General features: G+C 42.9%; 1 protein-coding gene across 1 annotated transcript in view; it reads left to right on the forward strand.

Moving 5' to 3' along the window:
* Nucleotides 1-1,358: 1,358 nt before the first annotated feature.
* Nucleotides 1,359-25,478, forward strand: part of LOC127080492 (uncharacterized) — a 45,995-nt gene continuing 21,875 nt past the window's right edge. Inside the window, exon 1 of the mRNA XM_051020803.1 lies at nucleotides 1,359-1,850. Within this exon, the coding sequence (XP_050876760.1) occupies nucleotides 1,359-1,850 (492 nt within the window). The remainder of the gene's footprint in view (nucleotides 1,851-25,478) is intronic.

The raw sequence follows: 25,478 nt of genomic DNA on the forward strand, positions 1-25,478 counted from the left end.
TTGGTCAGTATGGTGTTCAACCGCCAAACAAAGAAATTCAGGTATTGGCGGAAAAGATCAAGGCTCTGGAAAGCCATACCTCTCCTGGGGCTATCAATATGACAAACATGGGGTTGGTCGAGGGGATTGTGATCCCACAGAAGTTTAAAGTGCCCACGTTTGATAAGTACAATGGGAGTTCTTGCCCGAAAACTCATCTTCAGGCCTTCGTCTGAAAGATATCTGCCTACACCATGGATCAGAACCTTTGGATGTACTTCTTCCAGGATAGCTTATCCGGTGGGTCTCTTGAGTGGTATACCAAGTTGAGATCATCAGATATTAAGAGCTGGCAGGATTTGGGAGATGCTTTCTTTAAACAGTACCAATTCAATGCTGACATGGCTCCTAGCCGTACCCAGTTGCAGGGTATGTCTCAGAAGCCAAATGAAGGGTTTAAAGAATATGCACAAAGGTGGAGAGAGTTGGCTGCCAGAGTTCAACCACCGTTGGTGGATCGGGAGATGTCTGATCTGTTCATGGGTACCCTTCAGGGGACTTTTGCTGAAAGGATGGTAGGTTGTCCCGTCACTGGTTTTGCAGACATAGTAGTGGCTGGTGAGAGAATCGAAAGCTGGTTAAAAATGGGAAAGATACAGGGAAATGCTTCGTCGTCTGGATCGAAGAAGCCATTTGGGAACGGTCAGCGTAAGAAGGAGGGTGACACGAGTGCTGTGTATGCCCAAAGAGGGCACGGTAGGGATCGTTACTACCAGCATACTGCTGCAGTAACAATTTCTGCTGATAGTCAACCTGCACAACAGCAACAGCAACATCAACGGCAGCCATTTCAGCAGAGAACACAACGGGCCGGGTATCAAGTGAGAGGAAGGATGACTGATCGTCAGTTTGATAGGCCACCCGTGACGTATGCATTTCTGTTAAAGAAGTTAAAAGATCTTGGGTTGGTTCAGCTGAGGACGTTGGCTCCGTTGAGACCAGATCAGAGGCCTGCCAACTATGATGAGAACGCCAAGTGCGAATTCCATTCTGGTGCTCCCGGGCATAACACTGAGGGTTGTAAGGCCTTTAAACATGTTGTTCAGGACTTGGTAGATTCTAAAGCCATTAATTTTGCACCATCGCCGAATGTTAATGCTAATCCCATGCCGACGCATGGTCAGATGGGGGTGAATGCAATTTCGGAGGATGAGAGGAAAATTGGGGTGATGAACATGGATCAATTAAGGACTCCGATGGCTGTGGTCAAGAGATGGTTGTTAAAGAATGGAGTTTTTCCGGGTTGTGATAATTGTTGTGCTGCTTGCACTGTCGCTACCAATGGATGTGTAATGTTGAGGGAGACGGTGTAGAGAATGATGGATGAGGGGAGTCTCCGATTTGAAAAAGTTGATTTGGAGAAGGAGAATGTTTCAACAATAACCATTTATTTTGATCCTATCAACTTGTCAGCGCCAGCAGATGCAGCTCCAGTTACCATCACGGTGCCTGGGCCTATTCCATATGAAAATGATGATGCTGTGCCATGGGACTATGGTGGAGAGGTGTTTTGTAATGGAGAAAAGGTAGAAGATCAGGCTGCAGGTGAGGCCACCGTTTCAAAGGTGGATAATGCCGGACTTAGTGGGTTCACTCGCAGCGGGAGGTTGTTTGCGCCTGACACATTAAGGAGTGGGGATGTAGAAAAAGAAAAGAGAGATAAGGCCGAGGCTTTAGCCAGGGAAAGAGGTAAACAGGTGGTGAGTGAAGGTACTCCTAGAGCGGCACCGGCGCCTGTTGGGTCAGAAAATGAGCTTGATGATGAAGCCGAGGAGTTTTTGAGGATCATCAAAAAGTCTGAGTACAAACTTGTTGATCATTTGCAGCAGACTCCGTCTAAGATTTCCATCTTATCTTTGCTGTTAAGCTCAGAAGGGCATAGAGATGCTTTGCTAAAAATCTTGAAGAGGGCCTACGTCCCGCAAGAGTTTACGGTCAATCAGTTGGAGACAGTAGTGTCAAATGTCAATGCCAGCCACGGGTTGGGTTTCACTGATCTCGATCTTACTATGGATGGACGTAATCACAATAAGGCATTACACATTTCGATGGAGTGTAAAAGAGCAGTGCTTTCGCATGTTCTGGTTGATACCGGCTCGTCACTCAATGTGTTGCCTAAGAAGGCCCTGGCTAAGTTGGATTGTGAAGGAGTAGTGTTGAGGCCTACTGATCTGGTGGTAAGAGCATTTGATGGCTCTAAGAGGGTTGTGTTTGGGGAAGTTGAGCTCCCTGTGAAGATCGGGCCCGAGGTGTTCAAGTCTGTGTTCTATGTCATGGACATTCAGCCGGCATACAGTTGCTTGTTGGGTCGACCATGGATACACGCTGCTGGGGCAGTGACTTCGACTTTGCACTAGAAGTTAAAGTATATCTGGGACGGGCAGGTCGTAACAGTTTGTGGGGAGGAGGATATTTTCGTCAGCCAGTTGTCATCGTTCAAATATATGGAAATGGACGGTGAAATATTTGAAACACCTTGTCAGGCGTTTGAAACCGTTAAGGTAGAGAATGCCATTTTTGCTGAGAAAGAGAAAAAGCCGTCCATTGCTTCTTACAAACAGGCCGCAGAAGTAGTGAAGAATTGAGAGGCCCCAAGTTGGGGAAGGATGATAGACCTTGCTTTAAAAGAGGACAGGTTTGGGATTGGCTATCAGTCGGGCCAAGGCTCGTCTAGACAGAATAAGGGACGTCGTCAACTGTTCACGTTCACCAGTGCTGGAATGCTAGATCCAGATCACGTATGTGCGGTGGGTGAAGAGATTGACAGTGACTGCGAGCTCGACTCGTGGATAAAACCGTGCGTACCAGGGATGGAGGTCCAGAACTGGAAGGCCGAAAAGATCATCACTGTTACTCTACGTGAAGAGTAATATTTCTGTTTTTCAATTCTGTTTGCATGAAAACCATATGTTTTGCCCGAAATGTAATGGTTCATTGTAAGGGCCACCTCATGTGTTTCACTTTGCAATATTTGCATCAGTAATAAACGGAAGTTTTCACATTAAAAGCGGTGTTCTCTGTTTTTCATTTATTTTTGCAGTTTAATAAAAATAAAATAAAAATGGCAATGTTTATTTTCATTTTTCTTCCTTTTAATTTGTCTCGTCCCGACTCTAAAATAATGCATGAATCAACATTCATACAGATGCGATCATTCTCCGGATCTCATTGATAACAATCCTGTTACACCCTCATATGACTTCGACAATCCGATCTATCATGCCGAAGAAGAAGGCGAAGAAGATTGTGAACTGCTGGAGGAGTTAGCCAGGATGTTGAAACAAGAGGAGAAGGTGATTCAACCGCACGAAGAGCAAGTCGAGATTGTTAATCTGGGCACCGAGGAGGTCAGAAAGGAAGTAAAGGTTGGGGCTGCTTTGGAGGTGAATGTCAAGAGCGGAATGGTAGCACTGTTGAAAGAGTATGTTGATATCTTCGCCTGGTCTTATCAAGATATGCCAGGGTTGGATACCGATATCGTTGTACACAAGTTGCCATTGAGAGAAGATTTTCCTCCAGTGAAGCAGAAGTTGCGCAGAACTCGACCCGAGATGGCCATGAAAATTAAAGAGGAGGTGCAGAAGCAGTTGGATGCTGGTTTCCTAGTTGTCACCAATTATCCGCCTTGGGTCGCGAACATTGTGCCAGTACCGAAGAAGGATGGAAAGGTGAGGATGTGTGTAGACTACCGGGATTTGAACAGAGCTAGCCCGGAAGATGATTTCCCATTACCTCACATCGATCTGTTGGTAGATAATACAGCTCAATTCTCGGTGTTTTCCTTCATGGATGGCTTTTCTGGCTATAATCAAATTAAAATGTCGCCAGATGATATGGAGAAAACAACGTTCATCACACCATGGGGCACTTTTTGCTATAAGGTGATGCTATTCGGTCTCAAGAATTCCGGTTCCACGTATCAAAGAGCTATGGTGACTTTGTTTCATGATATGATTCATCATGAGATCGAATGCTATGTTGATGACATGATAGCAAAGTCCCAAACAGAAGAGGGGCATCTGGTAGACTTGGCCAAGTTGTTTGACCGGTTGAGACAATTCAGATTGAGGTTGAATCCTAATAAGTGCACTTTTGGAGTGCAGTCTGGTAAGTTGCTGGGGTTTATCATAAGCGAAAGAGGAATCGAGGTTGATCATGCTAAAGTAAAAGCGATACAAGAAATGCCTGAACCGAGAACAGAGAAGGAAGTTCGTGGTTTCTTAGGTAGATTGAACTACATTTCACGGTTCATATCTCATCTAACAGCCACGTGTGAACCCATATTCAAGTTGTTAAGAAAAGATCAAACGGTCAGGTGGAATGACGATTGCCAAGCGGCATTTGAAAAAATAAAAGAATATTTGCAGGAGCTTCCGATTCTGATGCCTCCTGTGGAGGGGCGGCCTTTAATCATGTACTTGACAGTCCTTAAGGGGTCTATGGGGTGTGTACTGGGGCAGCATGACGAGTCTGGTCGAAAAGAGCATGCAATTTACTACCTTAGCAAAAAGTTTACTGACTGTGAAACAAGATATTCACTGCTCGAGAAAACTTGTTGTGCTTTGGCATGGGTTGCTCGCCGACTGAGACAGTATATGCTGGTTCATACCACTTTGTTGATTTCCATGATGGATCTGATCAAGTATATATTTGAGAAGCCAGCATTGACCGGACGGGTTGCGAGATGGCAAATGATTTTGACTGAATATGATATCCAGTACACTTCTCGGAAAGCAATAAAGGGGAGTGTATTGTCTGATTACCTCGCCCAACAACCCATTGAGGATTATCAACCGATGAAATTTGAGTTCCCTGATGAGGACATCATGTTTCTCAAATCGAAAGATTGTGAGGAACCTATCCCGGAGGAGGGGCCTGACCATGAATCCGAATGGATTCTGATGTTTGATGGGGCCGTTAACGTGAATGGTAGTGGAGTTGGTGTTGTTTTGGTTACGCCGAAGGGATCCCACATTCCTTTTGCTGCCCGGCTAACGTTTGAATGCACCAACAATGTGGCTGAATACGAAGCTTGTATCTTGGGTGTCGAAGAGGCGATTGATTTGCGAATCAAAAACCTTGTTATCTATGGAGATTCAGCTTTGGTTGTGAACCAGGTTAACGGGAAATGGTATACGCACCAATCTCACTTAATTCCATACCGGGATTATACGAGGAGATTGTTGACGTTTTTTACCAAGGTGGAAATACACCATGTGCCGAGAGAGGAAAATCCTTTAGCAGATGCTTTGGCTACTCTGGTCGCTTTGATTAAAGTGCGATGGTGGAATCAATTCCCTAGTGTTGAGGTGGGACGACTAGATAGACCGGCTTATGTGTTTGCTGTTGAAGCAGCGCCTGATGATGAAAAGCCGTGGTATTATGACATCGAGCGTTATCTGGAAACCCAAGATTATCCCGAGGGAGCGTCTAAAAAGGACCGAAAGACTCTGAGGAGGTTGGCCATGGCGTTCTATCTGAACAAAGATGGGGTTTTGTACAAGAGGAATTTTGATTGGGTTTTGCTTAGATGTGACGATGACAAAGAAGCAAGCCAATTGATGAAAGAAGTGCACGAGGGGTCGTTTGGTACCCACGCCAGTGGGAATGCGATGGTGAAAAAGTTGTTAAGGGCTGGATATTACTAGATGACAATGGAGGCCCAGTGTTTCAACTTCGTGCGGAGATGTCATAAATGCCAGATTTATGCTGATAAGGTGCATGTGCCTCCAAACCCGTTGAGTTTGATGTCATCTCCGTGGCCGTTTTCTATGTGGGGCAGTGATATGATCGGAAAGATCAAGCCTACGGCTTCGAATGGGCATCGGTTCATATTAGTGGCTATTGATTACTTCACCAAGTGGGTGGAAGCGGCGTCTTATGCAAACGTGACGAAACAGGTCGTTGCCAGGTTCCTGAAAAGAGATATCATTTGCCGATATGGGGTTCCCTAAAGAATCATTACTGATAATGGTTCTAATCTCAACAACAAAATGATGGCAGAACTGTGCCGGGAGTTCAAGATCGAGCATCATAATTCTTCTCCTTATCGTCCGAAGATGAATGGGGCGGTCGAGGCGGCTAATAAGAATATTAAGAAGATTGTGCAGAAAATGGTCGTGACCTATAAGGATTGGCACGAGATGTTGCCATTTTCATTGCATGGGTATCGAACCTCGGTGCGTACATCTACTGGGGCAACGCCTTTCTCGCTTGTGTATGGGATGGAAGCCGTGCTACCGGTTGAGGTCCAGATTCCGTCGTTGAGAGTCCTGATGGATGTGAAATTGGAAGAGGCTGAATGGGTAAGGACTCGGTATGAAGAGTTGAGCCTGATTGAGGAAAAGAGGCTGGCGGCCATTTGTCATGGGAAGTTGTACCAGCAGCAAATGAAGCGTGCTTTTGACCGAAAGGTGCGACATCGTGTATACCATGTGGGAGATATGGTGTTGAAAAGGATCCTTCCTCCTCAGAACGATCGTCGGGGCAAGTGGACACCCATTTATGAAGGTCCATTCGTGGTCAAGAAGGTTTTCTCTGGTGGAGCCTTGTTGTTGATGACCATGGATGGCGAGGATTTTCCATCCCCTGTGAATGCGGACGCAGTTAAAAAATACTTCGTATAAGAGACCCGCTGGACGAAAAGAATAAAATAGTCTAGGCAAAAATGGGCATCCCGGCGAACCAAAAAAAAATGAATGAAAAAGGTTCGGGCAAAAATTAGGGATAAAAAGAGAAAAAAAAACTGTACACCCGGCAAGTTGAAAACCCCACAAGGGCGGCTTGGGCAAAAAAGGGTATCCCGGTGGACTGAAAACCCGAAAGGGCGGTCCAGGCAAAAGAGGGAATGAAACGAACAACTGCGTCTAGCATGATCGTTTATACTGTGGATATGACACATGGGTAATCCCCGGCAGAGATCGGTCGGAAGCGTCTGGTTCAGAAGGCAGAAAGCACGGAGAGTCTTGAGGACATGTGGGTTGTAACCGGGTTGGAACTCGATGAGATCGCGGTTTCACATTGCCATTAGGATAGATTTTCCTTTTGTGCACAATTAACTCTTTTCAGGGATTGCTTCCTGTGTATTGCTCAGTTACGAGCCACCTTTTTCAATCAATAAAGTGCATATTCAGTCAAATAATTTTGTTTTTGTTTTCATTACCGCTTTGATTACAAAAACATCCGTTTATTTTGACAAAGAATCTTTGCATTTTGAGACATGAAGGTCCCTTCCAATGCATGTTTATAGGTTTGAAAACTTGAAATCTTATTCGGAAGGTTGAGTGACCTGGATGATGAAACTTTGGCACGCCTGGGGCACGTTTTTATCTAACGATCTCTTTTGCAGGTGTTGTTAGATATTTTCACTCACTTGCAGGTTGTGGTGTGAAGCGTTTCCTTTTGACAAAGGATTCCTTCGAGTCCAATCAGGGACGAGGAGTTGAAGAATGGTGAAGAGACGGCGAGAGAATTGCGACGATCCTAGAGGGTTAATCAAGAAGACTCTTCAAAGTCTGAAAAAGTGGAAGATGGACACTATGGTTAGATGGTGAATGCCTGTGTTCGACGAGTCGACAGGTGTTCCGTGTCAACTATTCCGCTTTTCCCCAGCGGGTTCGAGGTCGGTGTTTCCTCAGCAGGCGGGTTTGAAGTTTGCTGTTTCCCCTAGTAGGGTGAGATTGTTATTTCCCCAGCATGTCCGAAGGTTGTTGTTTCCCCGGCAGGGGTGTGCGTTGGAAGATTCCCCAGTGAAGTCCCCAAGCGGATCAAGTTCAGTGAAGGTCATCCCTAGTAGGGATTGTCCTTTCCCCAGCAGCAGTGTTATCCCAAGCAGGGTTGGAGATTGGAAAGATATCGAGTTCCTCGCCAGAGTTGCTCGTGCTGTCCCCTGAGGGGGATATTTTTTATGCATTCATCATTTAGAAAATCATATTGCATTGCATCCTCCCAAATTACGTAGCATTTCCATGGTTATGGGGCATTTACGCCAGTGAAAAATTCAAACATACGCATATAAAGCATAAACTAGTCTCGAGCCGTGGTTACTGTTTGAGAATTGGTTTAGCTGGTCGGTGAAGATGTTACTCTGAGGAGTTTGGCATCGTGATTTTGAATCCACAGCATTCCCCAGTAGCGCGATATTGGAGGAAAAATTTCCGTCGTGCGGAGATGGGAAGTCAAGATTGGAAAACGTTACGCGATCAGCGCGGAGATTGGGGTCCATCAAGAGAAAAGGAGACGTAGAGTGTCTTCTGGAGAACGGGGTTCAAATGGAGAACGGGGCTTGTTGTTTGACAGTAAAAATCAAAGAAGATTTGGGGGTCCAAGAAAAGCAAAAATAATAACAACAAGGAGAAGATCCCCAGCGGATGTGGCATTCAGGCCAATTTTTCCGATGTTCAGATCGAAGAAGTTTCCGACGTTCAGGTCGAAGTACTTGTGGCATTCAGACCAATTTTTCCGATGTTCAGATCGAAGAGGTTTTCCGACATTCAGGTCGATGCGACTTGTGGCATTCAGGCCAATTTTCCGGTATTCAGGCCGAAGTGGCATTCAGGCCAGTCTTCCCGGTATTTAAACCGAAGTGGCATTCAGGCCAATTTTCCGATATTCAGACCGAAGTGGCATTCAGGCCAGTCTCTCGGTGTTCAGACCGATATTAATAATCTCATATCTTCCGATGCTCAGATCGAAGTCATTTCCAGTATTCAGACTGATGAGTGACATTCAGGCCATGGTTATTCCTGTGTTACCATTTATTTTGGTATCCAGGTTAATATTCTTTTTCAGTATTCAGGCCGGCTCTCACCGTACCAGACGGATTTTTTCTTTCAAGACTACCTCTTTGCCGATTCTGACAGGAATTGTTACTTATTTTCCAGCGGAGCATAAATTGTTCGTTTGTTCTTTGTATTCAATCACTCTTCACCCTGATCATCTGAAAAGCCGAGGCTGTTCATATCGACAGGTTCACACTGGATTGAATAGGGGCAGCTGTAACACCTCAAAATTTGCCCTCCTCTTCTTGAGACTAGTTTGACACATTGCATTTCATATTCTAGGGCATTAGGCATTGCATTCTGCATCTCATGAGAAATAAGAAGGTCATCCTCCAAGGTCTTTTCAAAAGATGGGGAAGTTACATGATTCAAGCCTGAGGGTCTCTATGAATTGATGATCAACCACCTGAGGGTTTGCTTTTAATTAGGGTTTCTTGGTTCTTCAAAGGTCTTGAGTATCATCTTGTTTGCAAGGATATATTACCATCATCATGGTTCTATCATCATCAAGGGTTTCATTGTTCATTCTCAAGTTCCTTTGGATTAGGGTTGTGACCTCTGGTCAACCCTAATCAATGCCATTCTTCCAATCAGGGCTTCTCAAAGGGATGAGGCATTTGCTGGGGATGAGGATCACATGATTGTTATGAAGAGCTTACATGGGCTAGGGTTTCATTTTTGATCAATTTTCCCAAGTGGTAGAGGCTCAAATTCATTCAGGTATTTCAAGGTCATCTGAAGACCAAAGAGTCAACTGAGGGCTATGAGGTGGGGAAATGAGTTGAGACACCTCAATCATGTTCAAAAGAGGTCCATTTGTCATTCTAAACATCTATCTTGAAGATTTTGAAGTCATGGCAAAAGTTTCCAAAAATGGAAAATGACCTGTAATTTCAAGTTTCCAAAAATGGCAAGTTTATGGTCCACATTCAACTTAACTTTTCAACATCAAAGATGTTTCAAATGGATTTTTGGTGAACATGAAAGTTGTAGATCTTTGTCTCCCCTTTTCAAAAATTCCTATTTCATGATCATATGATGAATGGTTGAGAAGTTATGGCCAAATGATCACAAGGTGTGCATGGAAGTTCAAAGTGACATAACTTTTGATACAAAACTCCAAATTGGTCCATTCTTTTTGCAAAATACTCCTCATGACCAATACTTCTCAAAATAAGCCTTGCCGTGCATGAGAGAAGTGTGTATAATCATCATTTCTCACATGTGCATTTTGGAGGGAAATTCCATATTTCAAATTTGGCTTAAGCTACACGCAAAACAGCCATTCCATGTTGATTATTGGTTGATTTTAAATGAATTTCAGCCATTGCATGAGGAAAAACACGTGGGACATAGCCATGCAAGTTCATTTTTCAATTTTTGCAATTCACTTCATATTTCTCTAATCTTGATTAACCAAAGCCTAATTGGGATTACAACATCATTAGTGAACCATATAAAAGCCAAACCCTAACTGTATTTGGAAATAACAGAATTTGAGATCTAGAATTTTCCATTTCCCTCCAATTTTTCTCTCACTTTGATTTTCATTTTTCTCCACACAAACATCAAAAATTCTTCAAGAATCTTGATCATCATCCTTCATTGATCAAGAATCAACCTCTGTTTTGGACAATTGAGCAAGATTTGGAGCAGGTCATGTACATGAACATGTTGATGGAAGTTGGAAATTAAGCTAGATCCAGGCATTTTCATCCAATCCTTTGTGCACAAAGCTTCAATAGAGGTTCAAGGAAGTTGATCTGGAGCATATGAGAGCTTAAGGACACGTGTACAGAAACTGCCATTTCCAAGTAGGTTGAATTCGATCCTCACATTTTGCTGTTTTATGTATATAATTGTGTAGATATGGTTGTGTGGAGCATGCTGATATGTTTATATTTGAAAATGGATGAGAAATGAGCATGTTATGTTGATTTAAAGTTTGGATCTCAATTATGTTCTTGCTCGATCTGGAAAAGTTAGGAAGAATTAGGATTAATTAATATGATATTTGGATTGTGCGTGAGAGGACGGTTCGAACGGCATAGGTTTTGTACATTTCTGGAAAAATATTTGGAAGCGCCGTCGTCCAGGTTGTCGGAGAAGACGACCGGAGCTTAGCTCCGGCGTCTGCAACATGCTAGGGTTTTTTTGCTGAGGTGTATTACACGTGTGTCACTGCGTGGCAAATTGATTGGATCTAATTATGTTGACCATTGCCACGCGTGTTGGACTTGCTGACTGAGCATGATGACTGTTAAATGAAACGACGTGTTTCATGGAGTTGAACCTGAGCCATTGGATTGCCATGCGCGCCACATCGTGTGGCTGTGATCATTTCTGATTTAATTCAAATTTATTGATTTCCCTCCATTTCCATATCATATTTCATTTTATTTGCTCATTTTAGAAAATGCATTAAAAATAGGAAAATGATCCAATTTGACTCCAATTATTTTTCCTAATTTTGTTTTAATCTCTAGTTTTTTATAGTGTTAATTTCATGATTTGTTTGTTTCTGGATTTTTATTTTTGAATTTTTGATTGAACATTGTGCTAAATTGACATGTTACATTCAATGCCTTGTGAAATGCTATGTGTTGATCCAATTGATCTGATTTTTTGTGTGCTTAATCCTCACTCATGATATGATTTTTGGTAATTGGTTTGGAATTTTTCTCATATGCTATTACTGTTTTTGACACATGAAGATGTATGTGACAATTTGTGTCACATTTTTGACCTTGTATTTGTGCATTTTCGTTCATCTATCATTTGAACTTTTCTGGATTTGATATTTTGCATGTTAATCCTTCAAGACATGTGGAACTTGCATAAAAACGTTCAAAGCCATTGCATACATTTCTGTTTTGATTTGGATTTTCTAAGTTGGGAGTCCAATTTTGTGCATATTGTTTGTCTTTGCTTTACCTTGATCATTTGAGACATTTGCTTTGTGAATTGATGTTGGTCCTTTTGAGGATATTTTGTGACATGTTTGGACTTGCTTTATGCAAAAGATTGACTTCTGTTTTGATCATTTGGTTTGGTTTTGAATCTAGTCTTTGTACTAGTGTTTTGTACATAAACTAACCTTGACTTGTGTTTCAGGTTTGGACACTTAGCATTAATGGTTGAGTTGCTCACCTTTTGAGATGCAAATTGGATTGTGTTCTGACTTCTTTGTGTTTTGTAGGGATTTAAGTTGATGTGTTGAGCTCATTGATTCATATTGATTGCTTGACCATTGTACATTGAGTTGTGTAGCAGTAGGATGGTTTCACTGTTTGTTTTCTGATTGTTTGTCTGAGATACTAACTGGTTAGCTTTTGTACAGGTACATTAGTTGCTTGCTTTTAGCTCTTGCTTGAGCTTTGGATTATGGTTGATACACCACTTAGGTAGCTATTCTCTTACTTCATGTAGTCTGGAAGTCCTGTCACCTTTTTGGCAGGCATTTGGCTGGAAGTCCTCCTTAAGAGGCTCTGTTTGTGTTTGTTTATAATTGTGCCAAAGACCTCTAAGATGAGGCATGTTACTTGATAAGTCCTCCTAAGTGAAGAGGCAATTGACGGATAAAAGGGATTAGTAGCCAATCCCCCGTTATTCAATGAGTCGTTCTTTATGCTCGCACTACATGCTGATGCTTTTGAACATATACCCAAGATCTTTGTCCAGAGTCTGTCAAGTGGAATAGGGTCCCTCTTTCTGGATCCCCACGCTTTCTTTGTCATGAGCTCACCCAGGCCAGGGTTAAGAGCATGAGGTCTCATCCTCATTACCATTTTGATCAGCTTCACCCTAACTCTCAATGTTAGTGGTTAAGAGCTACAAATTACCCATTACAGTTTGGCTTGTTTGTCGAGGTTGATATGACCCCTCTTGACTAAAGCCTACCCATTGTCTGGGCCTCTTGTATGGATATAGTGTGTGATGCTTGTTCACTTGTGTTGGTGTGTTTATCTTCTTTCCTCTTCTCATCTCCATTTCTGTAGGAGTTGTATGATTGATTTCTGAGGAATAGGATTCTGATTAGAGACCTCAACTTAGGGATGTTGCTTGCATGACAACTATTAGGCTCGAGTCTTAGTCTTCCTATTAGTTTGTTGTTTCCCTGGTCTCTGGTTAGGAGAGTGTTGTACCCCTGTTCAGGGGAACTACGTCGCCCTGATTCTCATACCAGATGAGATACGTAGGCAGGAGATTGAGCGAGGTCTCTCCGGGCACCCTTTTGTTTTTTGTGTGTGTTCAACCTTTTCTTTTTTTGTTGATTTGTGTGTGTACCCTTTATTTGTTTCTTTGGTGTGAGTACTCTTTGTTCAGCGTGTGTGTGTGGTATGTTTATACCTTGAGGATTTCTTCTGTTATCATTGGGGGTTCAGATTGGGGTTCACCTATATTGATTTGGGGTTCACATTTGGGGGTTTACCATGTATCGCTTGGGGTTCATATTTGGGGTTCATTTGTGATGATTATTCACTTGGGGTTCATCTTTGGGGTTTATCTTTGTTGTTTGCTGATTAGCGTTTGTTTTTGTTTGGAGTCGGATGTAAGTCCATGTATTGGCATTCTGTTTCATTTTTGTTGTTTGGAGTCGGATGTAAGTCCATGTATTGGCATTCTGTTTCCTTTTTGTTGTCAGGAGTCGGGTGTAAGTCCATGTATTGGCATTCTGTTTCCTGTTGAGTGTTTCTTTTGACGTCTCAGCGTCTCTTTTTGGTGTTTCGTTTCGGCGTGCGTTAGCCGAGCTACGAGTGCTCTGATTCTTCCTCTGGATAGAGAAGATACGTAGGCATAGGATGCGATGTCCTAGAGAGCATGTTCCCCATTTCCCCGAACTACGTTGACTCTGATGTTCGTTTCTGACAAACTACGTAGGCCCAGGATGTGACATCCTGCCGAGTCCACTTCCTCCGTCTTCTTTCACCTGTTTATTATTCCAGTTTGTGCAATTTCTTTGAGTAGTTTTATTAGCAACCTTTTCCTATTCTTTGAGCTATCTTTTGAGCGTGGATCCCGTCGAGTACGGCGGACGTGAGGGGTGCTAATACCTTCCCCTTGCATAACCGACTCCCGTACCTTGTAATCTCTGGTCGTGAGACCATTCCTTTCCCTTTCTTAGGTTAGTCCTGCGCTCCCTTTCCGTCATAGGATGAATAGCGTCGGTGGCGGCTCTGTAAACTGTATTTTTTCCGCCGGTTGTTTTTCGCGTTGCGACAGAGGGGAGTCAGTGGAGGTCTTTTGTCTCGTAATAATGCCAAACCTTCAATGGTAAACGTATTATTCTCGACTGAAGGGCTAGAAGCTGACAAACTTCTATTCTTAGAACCTACTAGTGAGGGGCGGGCTAAATTCAGGAAAGCTTAACCTTCAACCAACCCGGTTTTATGGTATTCTTGTTGGAGCAGAACTTTGATCTCTTATATGTTCCTCAGTGGGTTTCTCTTCTTAAAGTGCGACCTGACAGTTGTTCAAGCAGATACAGCGATCCTGATTCCCATGTCACTGCATTACATCACATCATTTTGCATTCACATCATTTAACACATGTTTATCTATTCCTAGGGGTTTATATCTTCTTCTTGATTCTAGTCGGGGTTTTCTGGTTCTCATCCACGGCAAGATCTTCTTACACTACTTATCTAATGTGAGACTGGAATCAAGGGGTAGAATACCCTTTGGAATTGATTAACATGTCATTGCATTTGCATATCCATTAGCATGTCTTTCTCCAGTGATGGCGTCATTCAGTATGGCCATATCTCTGCAATCAACGAAGAAGATGGGGATAGTGATTGCGACATTGATAACTAGGTGCGTCCGAGGGTCCCGGGTGAAGTTCTCCGCAATTGGTCTTCTGAGGAGATTATCCAAGTCACTCTTCTTGAAGAGTAATTTTCTTTGTTTATTTGTACATATCCAAGTCTTACGTTTCGCCCAGGGCGTAATGACTCATTGTAGGGCTCATCTATGTGAATACCTGCATTTTTTATCATAAATAAAGGACGTCTTTTTGCATTCAAATATTTTGTTCACTGTCTTTCTATTTTTGCAATTTTTCAAAAATCAAAAAAAATATATTTGGCAATGTTTTGTCTAGTTTTCACTTCTTGTTCACACTCATAAGCACATACCATCACTCATGCAGATGCACGTCACCGGATCCTATTGATAACAGTTCTGCTATGGCTCGCTTCGACTTTGAAAATCCAATCTTTCAAGCTGAAGAAGAGGGTGATGAAGACTGTGAACTCCCTGAAGAACTTTACAGGTTGTTAAAACAGGAGGAAAGGGTCATTCAACCGCAACAAGAGTCTATTGAAGTGATAAATCTCGGCACCGAGGACGTCAAGAGAGAAATCAAGATAAGGGCTGCTTTAGAAGATGATGTGAAGAAGGGGCTGATTGAATTGCTGCAAGAGTATGTTGACATCTTCGCTTGGTCTTATCAGGACATGCCAGGGCTTGACACAAACATTGTGGTACACCGTTTACCTCTCAAAGAGGATTGTCCTCTGGTCAAGCAGAAGCTCAGAAGAACAAGACCAGAGATGGCTGTCAAGATAAAGGAAGAAGTGCAAAAACAGTTGGATGCAGGGTTTCTAGTGGTTATAAATTATCCGCCTTGGGTTGCAAATATCGTTCCAGTACCTAAGAAGGATGGAAAGGTACGAATGTGTGTTGACTACCGGGATCTGAACAAAGCTAGTCCTAAAGATGATTTCCCATTACCTCACATCGATGTTTTAGTGGATAACACGGCTCAGTTCTCGGTATTCTCCTTTATGGATGGCTTTTCTGGCTATAATCAAATTAAGATGGCACCAGAAGACATGGAGAAGACAACTTTCATAACCCCATGGGGCACCTTCTGCTACAAGGTGATGTCGTTTGGTCTAAAAAATGTTGAGGCAACATATCAACGAGCTATGGTAACTCTTTTCCATGATATGATTCATCATGAAATCGAGGTTTATGTTGATGATATGATTGCCAAATCTCAGACGGAAGAAGAACATCTGGTGAATTTGCAAAATTTGTTTGAGCGTTTGAGGCTGAATCCGAACAAGTGTACTTTCGGGGTGAGATCTGGAAAACTGCTGGGTTTTATTGTTAGTGAAAAAGGGATTGAGGTGGATCCGGCCAAAGTAAAAGCAATACAAGAAATGCCTGAGCCAAGAACAGAAAAACAAGTCTGTGGTTTCGTAGGGAGGTTGAACTACATTGCAAGGTTCATCTCTCACCTAACAGCCACGTGTGAGCCAATATTCAAATTGTTAAGAAAAGATCAGGCTATCAGGTGGAATGATGATTGCCAAAGGGATTTCGAAAAAATAAAAGAGTATTTGCAGAATCCTCCAATCCTTATGCCTCTAGTCCCAGGGAGACCGCTGATTATGTATTTGACAGTACTTGATAATTCCATGGGTTGTGTTCTCGGTCAACACGACGAGACAGGTAGGAAAGAGCATGCCATCTACTACCTGAGTAAAAAAATCATAGATTGCGAGTCAAGATACTTAATGCTTGAAAAGACATGTTGGGAACTTGCATGGGCTACTAAGCGATTGAGACAATACATGCTGACTCACACAACCTTACTGATCTCCAAAATGGATCCAGTGAAGTATATATTTGAGAAGCCAGCTCTCACCGGAAGGGTTGCTCGTTGGAAAATGGTACTGACAGAGTACGACATCCAGTATACATCCCAGAAAGCCATCAAAGGGAGTATTCTGCCAGACTATCTTGCTCAGCAGCCGATTGATGATTATGAGCCGATGAAGTTTGATTTTCCGGATGAAGACATCATGTTCCTCAAGGTGAAAGACTGTGAAGAGCCAGTTATTGAGGAGGGACCTGACCCAGATGAAAAGTGGACTTTAATGTTTGATGGGGCCGTCAATGCCAAAGGAAGTGGAATTGGTGTTGTCATTACCACTCAGAAAGGTGCCCACATGCCTTTCACCGCTCGTCTGACTTTTGAGTGCACCAATAATGAAGCTGAGTATGAGGCCTGTGTCTTTGGTATTGAGCAAGCCATTAATTTGAGAATCAACACCTTGGACATCTTCGGAGATTCAGCTCTAGTGATCAATCAAGTGAATGGTGATTGTAACACTCTCCAGCCTAATCTGGTCCCCTACAGAGATTACACGAGAAGACTGTTGACTTTCTTCACAACAGTAAAGTTGTATCATATACCTCGTGATGAAAACCAGATGGCAGATGCTCTTGCTACTCTATCCTCCATGATCAAGGTGATTCGGTGGAACCTTGTTCCCAAGATCGATGTTATGCGTCTTGATAGGGTCGCGTATGTGTTTGTTGCTGAACTAGTAGTTGATGACAAGCCCTGGTATAACGACATCAAGTGCTTTCTGAAGAATCAAGAGTACCCTGCAGGGGCATTCAACAATGATAGAAAGACTTTGAGAAGATTGGCAGGCAGTTTCTTCTTGAACAAAGACGATGTGCTGTATAAGAGGAACTTCGACATGGTTTTGCTCAGATGCGTGGATAGACACGAAGTGGACATGTTAATGCAGGAAGTTCATGAAGGTTCCTTCGGTACTCATGCCGGCGGACATGCAATGACTAAGAAATTGTTGAGAGCGGGTTATTACTGGATGACCATGGAATCTGATTGTTTCAAATATGCTCGGAAGTGTAATAAATGCCAGATTTATGCTGATAAGGTGCATGTGCCGCCAAATCCTCTGAATGTGATGTCTTCGCCGTGGCCGTTTGCTATGTGGGGCATTGATATGATTGGAAAGATTGAGCCGACTGCTTCCAATGGGCATCGCTTCATCCTTGTTGCCATCGACTATTTCACCAAGTGTGTCGAAGCGGCGTCATTTGCGAAGGTCACCAAACATGTGGTTGCCCGATTCATTAAGAAAAAAATCATTTGTCGTTATGGGATTCCCGAAAGAATCATTACTAATAATGGTTCTAATCTCAATAACAAAATGATGAAGGAGTTGTACAAGAACTTCAACATTCAACATCACAATTCTTCCCCTTATCGTCCTAAGATGAACGGTGTTGTTGAGGCAGCAAATAAGAACATAAAGAAGATTGTGCAGAAGATGGTCGTTACATACAGAGATTGGCATGAGATGCTACCCTTCGCCTTGCATGGGTACCGTACTTCAGTACGTACATCGACCGGGGCAACCCCTTACTCCCTTGTGTATGGTATGGAAGCAGTCCTACCTGTTGGAGTGGAGATTCCTTCTCTAAGAGTCCTGCTTGATGTCGAGTTAGAAGAAGCTGAATGGATTCAGACAAGGTTCAATGAGTTGAGTCTTATCGAAGAAAAGCGAATGGCAGCCATTTGTCATGGGCAGTTGTACCAAGGTCGGATGAAGAGAGCCTTTGATCAGAAAGTGCGTCCTCGATGCTTCCAAATCGGAGATTTGGCGTTGAAAAGGATCCTTCCTCCTCAGACAGATCACAGGGGCAAGTGGACTCCTAACTATGATAGACCATATATTGTCACCAAGATTTTTGATGGTGGAGCCTTAATGCTTGCAACTATGGATGGTGAAGACTTCACTTCCCCTGTGAACTCAGACGCAGTTAAAAAAAATACTTCGCATAAAATATACCCGCTGGACAATAAAAAGAATAGTCCAGGCAAAAAATGGGCATCCCGGCGAACCAAGAAAATGAAAAAGGTTCGGGCAAAAGTTAGGGATTAAAAATGAAAAGATTGTACACCCGGTAAGTTGAAAACCTGAAAAGGCAACTTAGGCAAAAATGGGTATCCTGGTGGATTGAAAACCCGAAAGGGCGATCCAGGCAAAAGTTAGGGATTAAGCGAATGACTGCGTTCTGAGTAGTTCTGAATCTCATCTCGTGTCGATAACTGGAAACTTTCGAAGGATAGGAAACAGTCCAATCACCTTTTTCAGAAAGCTGATCATTTGGAGGATCTTGAAGATGAGTGAGTCATAACAGAATTGGAACCCGATAGAAATCCATTTCACATTGCCATTAGATTAATTTCTGTTTTTTTAATCTTTTGTGCAATTACCTCTTTCCAGGGATTGCTTCCTGATGTAAATGCCTATTCAGAGGCCATTCAATCAATAAAATCATGTTATTCAGTATATCTCTATGTTCATTTTCATTTTACTACTTTATTTGCAAAAATGACGTCGAATTTTTGATAAACATTGCATCATGAGACATAAGAGCTTTACAGGTTCATGCTTAATAAACATTTAAAATTGCTGTAAATTTTAAGTGCTTTGGATCGTCTATTCAGAACAGGTACACTTGGGGCATTTCCTTAAAGTTCCCAGCAGATGATCGTAGATGTTTTTCTTCAACAATTGGTATTTGGTATCTTATCCCTGCAAAGTTGGTCCAAGCATTGGATTCTTCAATCCCCAGCAGTTTCTCACTATTGTACTTCCCCAAGCATTTGTTTCAGATTATACATTCCCCAGTGGAGTCGACAGTGCCAGACTGTATCTTCCCAGCAGAAGCGGTTGCTCCTCAGAGTTCGATGCAAGATCAATGATCTCTACGCTAGATCCGTGGTCTTTTTTTCCTTGAAGCAGAATCTCGGTACAGTATCGGTGTTTGCTTCCCCTTCTGAGTCGTCTCTCTCGTAGATTATGGTTGCCAGAACCACTGTCGCTTTCCTCAGCAGCAAGCTTTCAGTGCCATTCTCTCCCCAGTCAGAGTCTCGGTATTTTGTTATTGCCAGAACATCGTGTGGCGGGTCATTTCCCCCCAGAGTTCATTGTGCTGTGTATTTCAAACAGCATTGTCAGGGTCCAGAAGATTGTGATCATTTCCCCAGCAGAATTCCTTGCCTCGGCTTGGCGTTCTCTCTAACCTAGCATTTCGCATCACTGCTTGTAGAATCATATTGCATTGCATCCTCCCAAATCGCGTAGCATTTCCAGTTTCATGGAGCATTACGCCATTGAAAAATTCAAACATATGCATGTAACGCATAGAACATTCTCGGTATCCCAAGTGATAAGCCAGAAGTTGTTTTCAGTACTCAGACTAAAGGTTATTCATAACTTATCCTTTATTATTCCCAGCAGGGGTCGTTGGCCCACTCGCCACCTCAATTATCATTTTCCCTATTTCCGCCGATACTGACAGGCATGCAAGTTTCCGGTATTCAGAACGAAGTGGCATTCAGGCCAGTTTTCCGATGTTCAGATCGAAGAAGCTTCCGACGTTCAGGTCGACGCAACTTGTGGCATTCAGGCCAGTTTTCTGATGTTCAGATCTGTCGTAACCTGAAAAATACAGTGCGCGAAAAAACAACCGGCGAAAGAAAATGACAGAAGAGTCGCCACCGTGCGTTATTCATCCCAAAGGAGGGAAAGGAAACGCTCGAAGTAAACCTGAAAAAGGAAAGGACAAGACGGGGTCTCGCAACCAAATCTTGGGTTCGGGAGTCGGTTATGCGAAGGGAAGGTATTAGCACCCCTACGCATCCGTAGTACTCTACGGGATCCACTTTTGTAGTTCTTGTCTAAAGGGTGTGAGTTTATCTTGTGCTGTTTACCAAAAAAAAAGGGTTAAATGAAAATGACTCGCGTGGATGTCGCATCCACTGCATACGTATCTCATCTGAATATGAGAATCAGAGTCTTCGTAGCTCGGCTGACCTATGGGTTGGGGGATTGTGTGCTCGCTAAGACATCGCGTCTTATGCCTACGTATCTCATCTGGAATGAGAATCAAAGCAAGCCGTAGTTCGGCTAACTATGGGGTTATGGAGTGGGTTTTGGACGAACGACGTTACTACGCAATCTACCGGATGCTCGACCTTTGGAGACTTACTCACCTGTAGTAGAAGGAGTAAACGTGTGTTTAGGAGAAGAAAAATCAATGAAGGGTTAGGGTTTGGTGAACTCATGCAAAAAGGCAGTCCTTGACGAAGGAATCTGTAAAAAAACACACAAAAACATTGCCTCCTATCGAGGTCTTCCAGCTAGGAAAGCAGTAAAATGCGGGAAAAATGTAAAAGTACCACGCGGATAAAGATCCGAAGTAACAGCAGTTAGAGGAATGGGAAACCCAGGGATCCTTCCAAGCTAAACACCATCAAAGAAAGTGAGTCAGTACAGGTAATCGGAATGAAACCTCCAGGGGGTATCCCACAAATAAAGTGGAAAACCATGCAAGTTATCCCTGCAAAAGTCATGTGAGCCCTCACAAAAACTCAACAAACAGGTTAGAGCCAAAAAAAATAGGGTAATCAAGGGTTGCCCCCAAATCAAAATGTAACCACATGAATCATGCCATTAAAATTCACAAAAAAGACATGCATCAAAAGGGTATCAAATTCACCCATAATACCTCATACATTTAGAGCATTCAAATTAAAGGCATAAAGATGATGGATATAGGGCAAACCTAATTGGAGAGCTTGATTGAAATTGAGTTGCACCCGTGAGGTTTACAAAACAATCTTTAGGGTTTATGTGAGGCAGAGGTGATTCTGTGCAGTTGAGTTCCCTTCAGGGTTTGGAGGCTGCTCTGAACTCTGTTAGCTCTTCTCTCACTATCTTTTTCCTCAGGGTAATAGGAATAGAATGAATATTTGTTTCACTGAAACTCTAGTATTTATAGCCTAATATTGGTAGCTTAGTGGGCTTTTGAGAGAGGTCCAAGTCTGAGATTTTTTCTTTTATTTATTTATTTATTTATTTATTTATTTATTTTATTTATTTATTTTTTTTATTTTTTTATTTTTATTTTTTTTATTTTTTTTATTATTTTTTTTTAAATAAAGTTTCTTGGATCTAATTCTGATTGACATGATGAAATGCAATGTATCTAATGTTAAATGACCTAAAAATGAATGCATGCATGAGGTGTAAAGCGTATGCTTCCAGGAAAAATGAAGGGTAAATTTTGGGGTATTACAGCTGCCCCTATTCAATCAACTGGAGACCTGGAAAGAAGATAGCAGCGGCTTTCGTGCTTTCGAGGTATCAAGGGATTGAATACAATAAAAGCCAAAAAAAATTGCACTGAAGTGAAGTGAAGTAACAATGTCTGTCAGAATCGGCAAAGAGGTGGTCTTGAAAGAAGAATCCGTCTGGTACGGTGAGAGTCAGTCTGAATACCGAAAAAGAATGTTAACTTGGATACCAAAATAAATGGTAACACAGAAATAACCATGGCCTGAATGCCGCTCATCAGTCTGAATACTGGAAATGACTTTGATCTGAACATCGGGAGATATGAGATTATTAATATCGGTCTGAACACCGAGAGGCTGGTCTGAATGCCACAAGTTGCGTCGACCTGAACATCGGAAACTTCTTCGATCTGAACATCGGAAAATTGGCCTGAATGCCACAAGTTGCATCGACCTAAACGTCGGAAACTTCTTCGATCTGAACATCGGAAAATTGACCTGAATGCCACAAGTTGCATCGACCTGAACGTCGGAAACTTCTTCGATCTGAACATCGGAAAACTGGCCTGAACGCCACTTCGGTCTGAATACCGGAAACTGGCCTAAACGCCACTTCGATCTGAATATCGGAAATTGGCCTGAATGCCACTTCGGTCTGAATACCGGAAAATTGGCCTGAATGCCACTTCGGTCTGAATACCGGAAAATTGGCCTGAATGCCACTTCGGTCTGAATACCGGAAAAACTTCATGCCTGTCAGCATGGGCAGAAATAGGGAAAGATAATAGAGGCGGCGCATGGGCCAATGACACTTGCTGGGGATAACAAAGGTAAGTCATGAACAATCTTCAGTCTGAGTACTAGAAACAACTTCTAGCTTATCACTTGGGATACCGAGAATGTTTTATGCTTACATGCGTATGTTTGAATTTTTCAATGGCGTAATGCTCCATGAAAATGGAAATGCTACGCGATTTGGAAGGATGCAATGCAATATGATTCTACATGCAGGGATGCGAAATGCTGGGTAGAATGCCAAGCTGAGGCAAGGGGATCTGTTGGGGAAATGATCACCATCTTCTGGACCCTGGCAAGGCTGCTGGAGATGCACAGCGCAAAGAATTATGTGGGGAAATGACCCGCCACACGGTGTTCTAGCAATGACGAAATGCCGAGATTCAGACTGGGGAGAGAACGACACTGAAAACCTGCTGTTGGGGAAAGCGATAGTGGTTCTGGAAACCACGATCTGCGAGAGATGACTCAGCAGGGGAAGCAAACACTGATACGGTACCGAGGTTCTGCTTCAAGGAAAGAAACCATGGATCTGGCACTGGGATTATCGATATGGCCTCGAACTCTAAGGAGCAACCACTTCTGCTGGGAAGATACAGTCTGGCACTGTCAACTCCGCTGGGGATATATAGTCTGGCACTGTCAACTCTACTGGGGAGTGTATGTCCTAAAACAAACGCTCGGGGAAGTACAGTGGTGAGAACCTGCTGGGGATTGAAGAATCCAACACTCTGATCAGCTCTGCAGGGATAAGACACCGGATTCGTCTGTTGGCGACTTCACTGGGGAAGATATTCACGATCATCTGCAAGGGATTTTAAGGAAATGCCCCGAGGGTATCTGTTCTGAATAGACGATCCAAAGCACTTAAAATTTACAGCAATTTTAAATGTTTATTAAGCATGTACCTGTAAAGCCCTTATGTGTCATGATGCAATGTTTATCAAAAATTCAGACGTCATTTTTGCAAACAAAACAGTAAAATGAAAATGAAAACAGAGATATACTGAATAACATGATTTTATTGATTGAATGGCCTCTGAATAGGCATTTACATCAGGAAGCAATCCCTGGAAAGAGGTAATCGCACAAAAGATAAAAACCGAAATTAATCTAATGGCAATGTGAAATGGATTTCTATTGGGTTCCAATTCTGCTATGACTTGCCCGTCTTCAAGATCCTCCAGATGATCAGCCTTCTGAAAAGGTGATTGGGCTGTTTCTTACCTTTCGAAAATTTCCAGTCATCGACATGAGATGAGATTCAGAACTAACTCAGAACGCAGTCATTCGCTTAATCCCTAACTTTTGCCTGGATCGCCCTTTTCGGGTTTTCAATCCACCAGGATACCCATTTTTGCCTAAGTTGCCTTTTCAGGTTTTCAACTTACTGGGTGTACGATCTTTTCATTTTTAATCCCTAATTTTTGCCCGAACCTTTTCATTTTCTTGGTTCGTCGGGATGCCCATTTTTGCCTGGACTATTCTTTTTACTGTCCAGCGGGTCTATTTTATGCGAAGTATTTTTTAACTGCGTCTGAGTTCATAGGGGAAGTGAAGTTTTCACCATCCATAGTTGCAAGCATTAAGGCCCCACCATCAAAAACCTTGGTGACAATATACGGTCCATTATAGTTAGGAGTCCACTGGCCCCTGTGATCTGTCTGAGGAGGAAGGATCCTTTTCAACACTAAATCTCCGACTTGGAAACAACGAGGAAGCACCTTCTGATCAAAGGCTCTCTTCATCTGACTCTGATACAACTGCCCATGACAAATGGCTGCCATTCGCTTCTCTTCGATAAGACTCAACTCATTGAACCTTGTCTGAATCCATTCGGCTTCGTCTAACTAGACATCCAACAGGACTCTTAGAGAAGGAATCTCCACTTCAACAGGTAGGACTGCTTCCATACCATACACCAGCGAGTAAGGGGTTGCCCCAATCGACGTACGTACTGAAGTACGGTACCCATGCAAGGCGAAGGGTAGCATCTCATGCCAATCTCTGTACGTGACGACCATCTTCTGCACAATCTTCTTTATGTTCTTATTTGCCGCCTCAACAGCGTCGTTCTTCTTAGGGCGGTAAGGGGAAGAATTGTGATGCTGAATGTTGAAGTTCTGACACAACTCCTTCATCATTTTGTTGTTGAGATTAGAACCATTATCAGTAATGATTCTTTCGGGAATCTCATAGCGACAAATGATTTCTTTCTTGATGAAACGGGCAACCACATGTCTGGTGACATTCGCGAACGACGCTGCTTCGACCCACTTGGTGAAATAGTCGATGGCAACAAGGATGAAGCGATGCCCATTGGAAGCAGTCGGCTCAATCTTTCCAATCATGTCAATGCCCCACATAGCAAACGGCCACGGCGAAGTCATCACATTCAGAGGATTTGGCGGCACATGCACCTTATCAGCATAAATCTGGCATTTATGACACTTCCGAGCATATTTGAAGCAATCTGATTCCATGGTCATCCAATAATAACCCGCTCTCAACAATTTCTTAGCCATTGCATGTCCGCCGGCATGAGTACCGAAGGAACCTTCATGAACTTCCTGCATTAACATGTCCGCCTCGTGTCTGTCCACGCATCTGAGCAAAACCATGTCGAAGTTCCTCTTATACAGCACATCGTCTTTGTTCAAGAAGAAACTTCCTGCCAATCTTCTCAAAGTCTTTCTGTCATTGTTGGATGCCCCTGCAGGGTACTCTTGATTCTTCAGAAAGCACTTGATATCGTGATACCAGGGCTTGTCATCGACTACCAGTTCAGCAGCAAACACGTACGCGGCCCTGTCAAGGCGCATCACATCGATCCTGGGAGCATGGTTCCAACGAATTACCTTGATCATGGAGGATAGAGTAGCAAGTGCGTCTGCCATCTGGTTCTCATCACGAGGTATATGATATAATTTTACTGTTGTGAAGAAAGT

The sequence above is a fragment of the Lathyrus oleraceus genome, chromosome 5 (genome assembly GCF_024323335.1).
Source record: "Lathyrus oleraceus cultivar Zhongwan6 chromosome 5, CAAS_Psat_ZW6_1.0, whole genome shotgun sequence".
Taxonomy (NCBI): domain Eukaryota; kingdom Viridiplantae; phylum Streptophyta; class Magnoliopsida; order Fabales; family Fabaceae; genus Lathyrus; species Lathyrus oleraceus.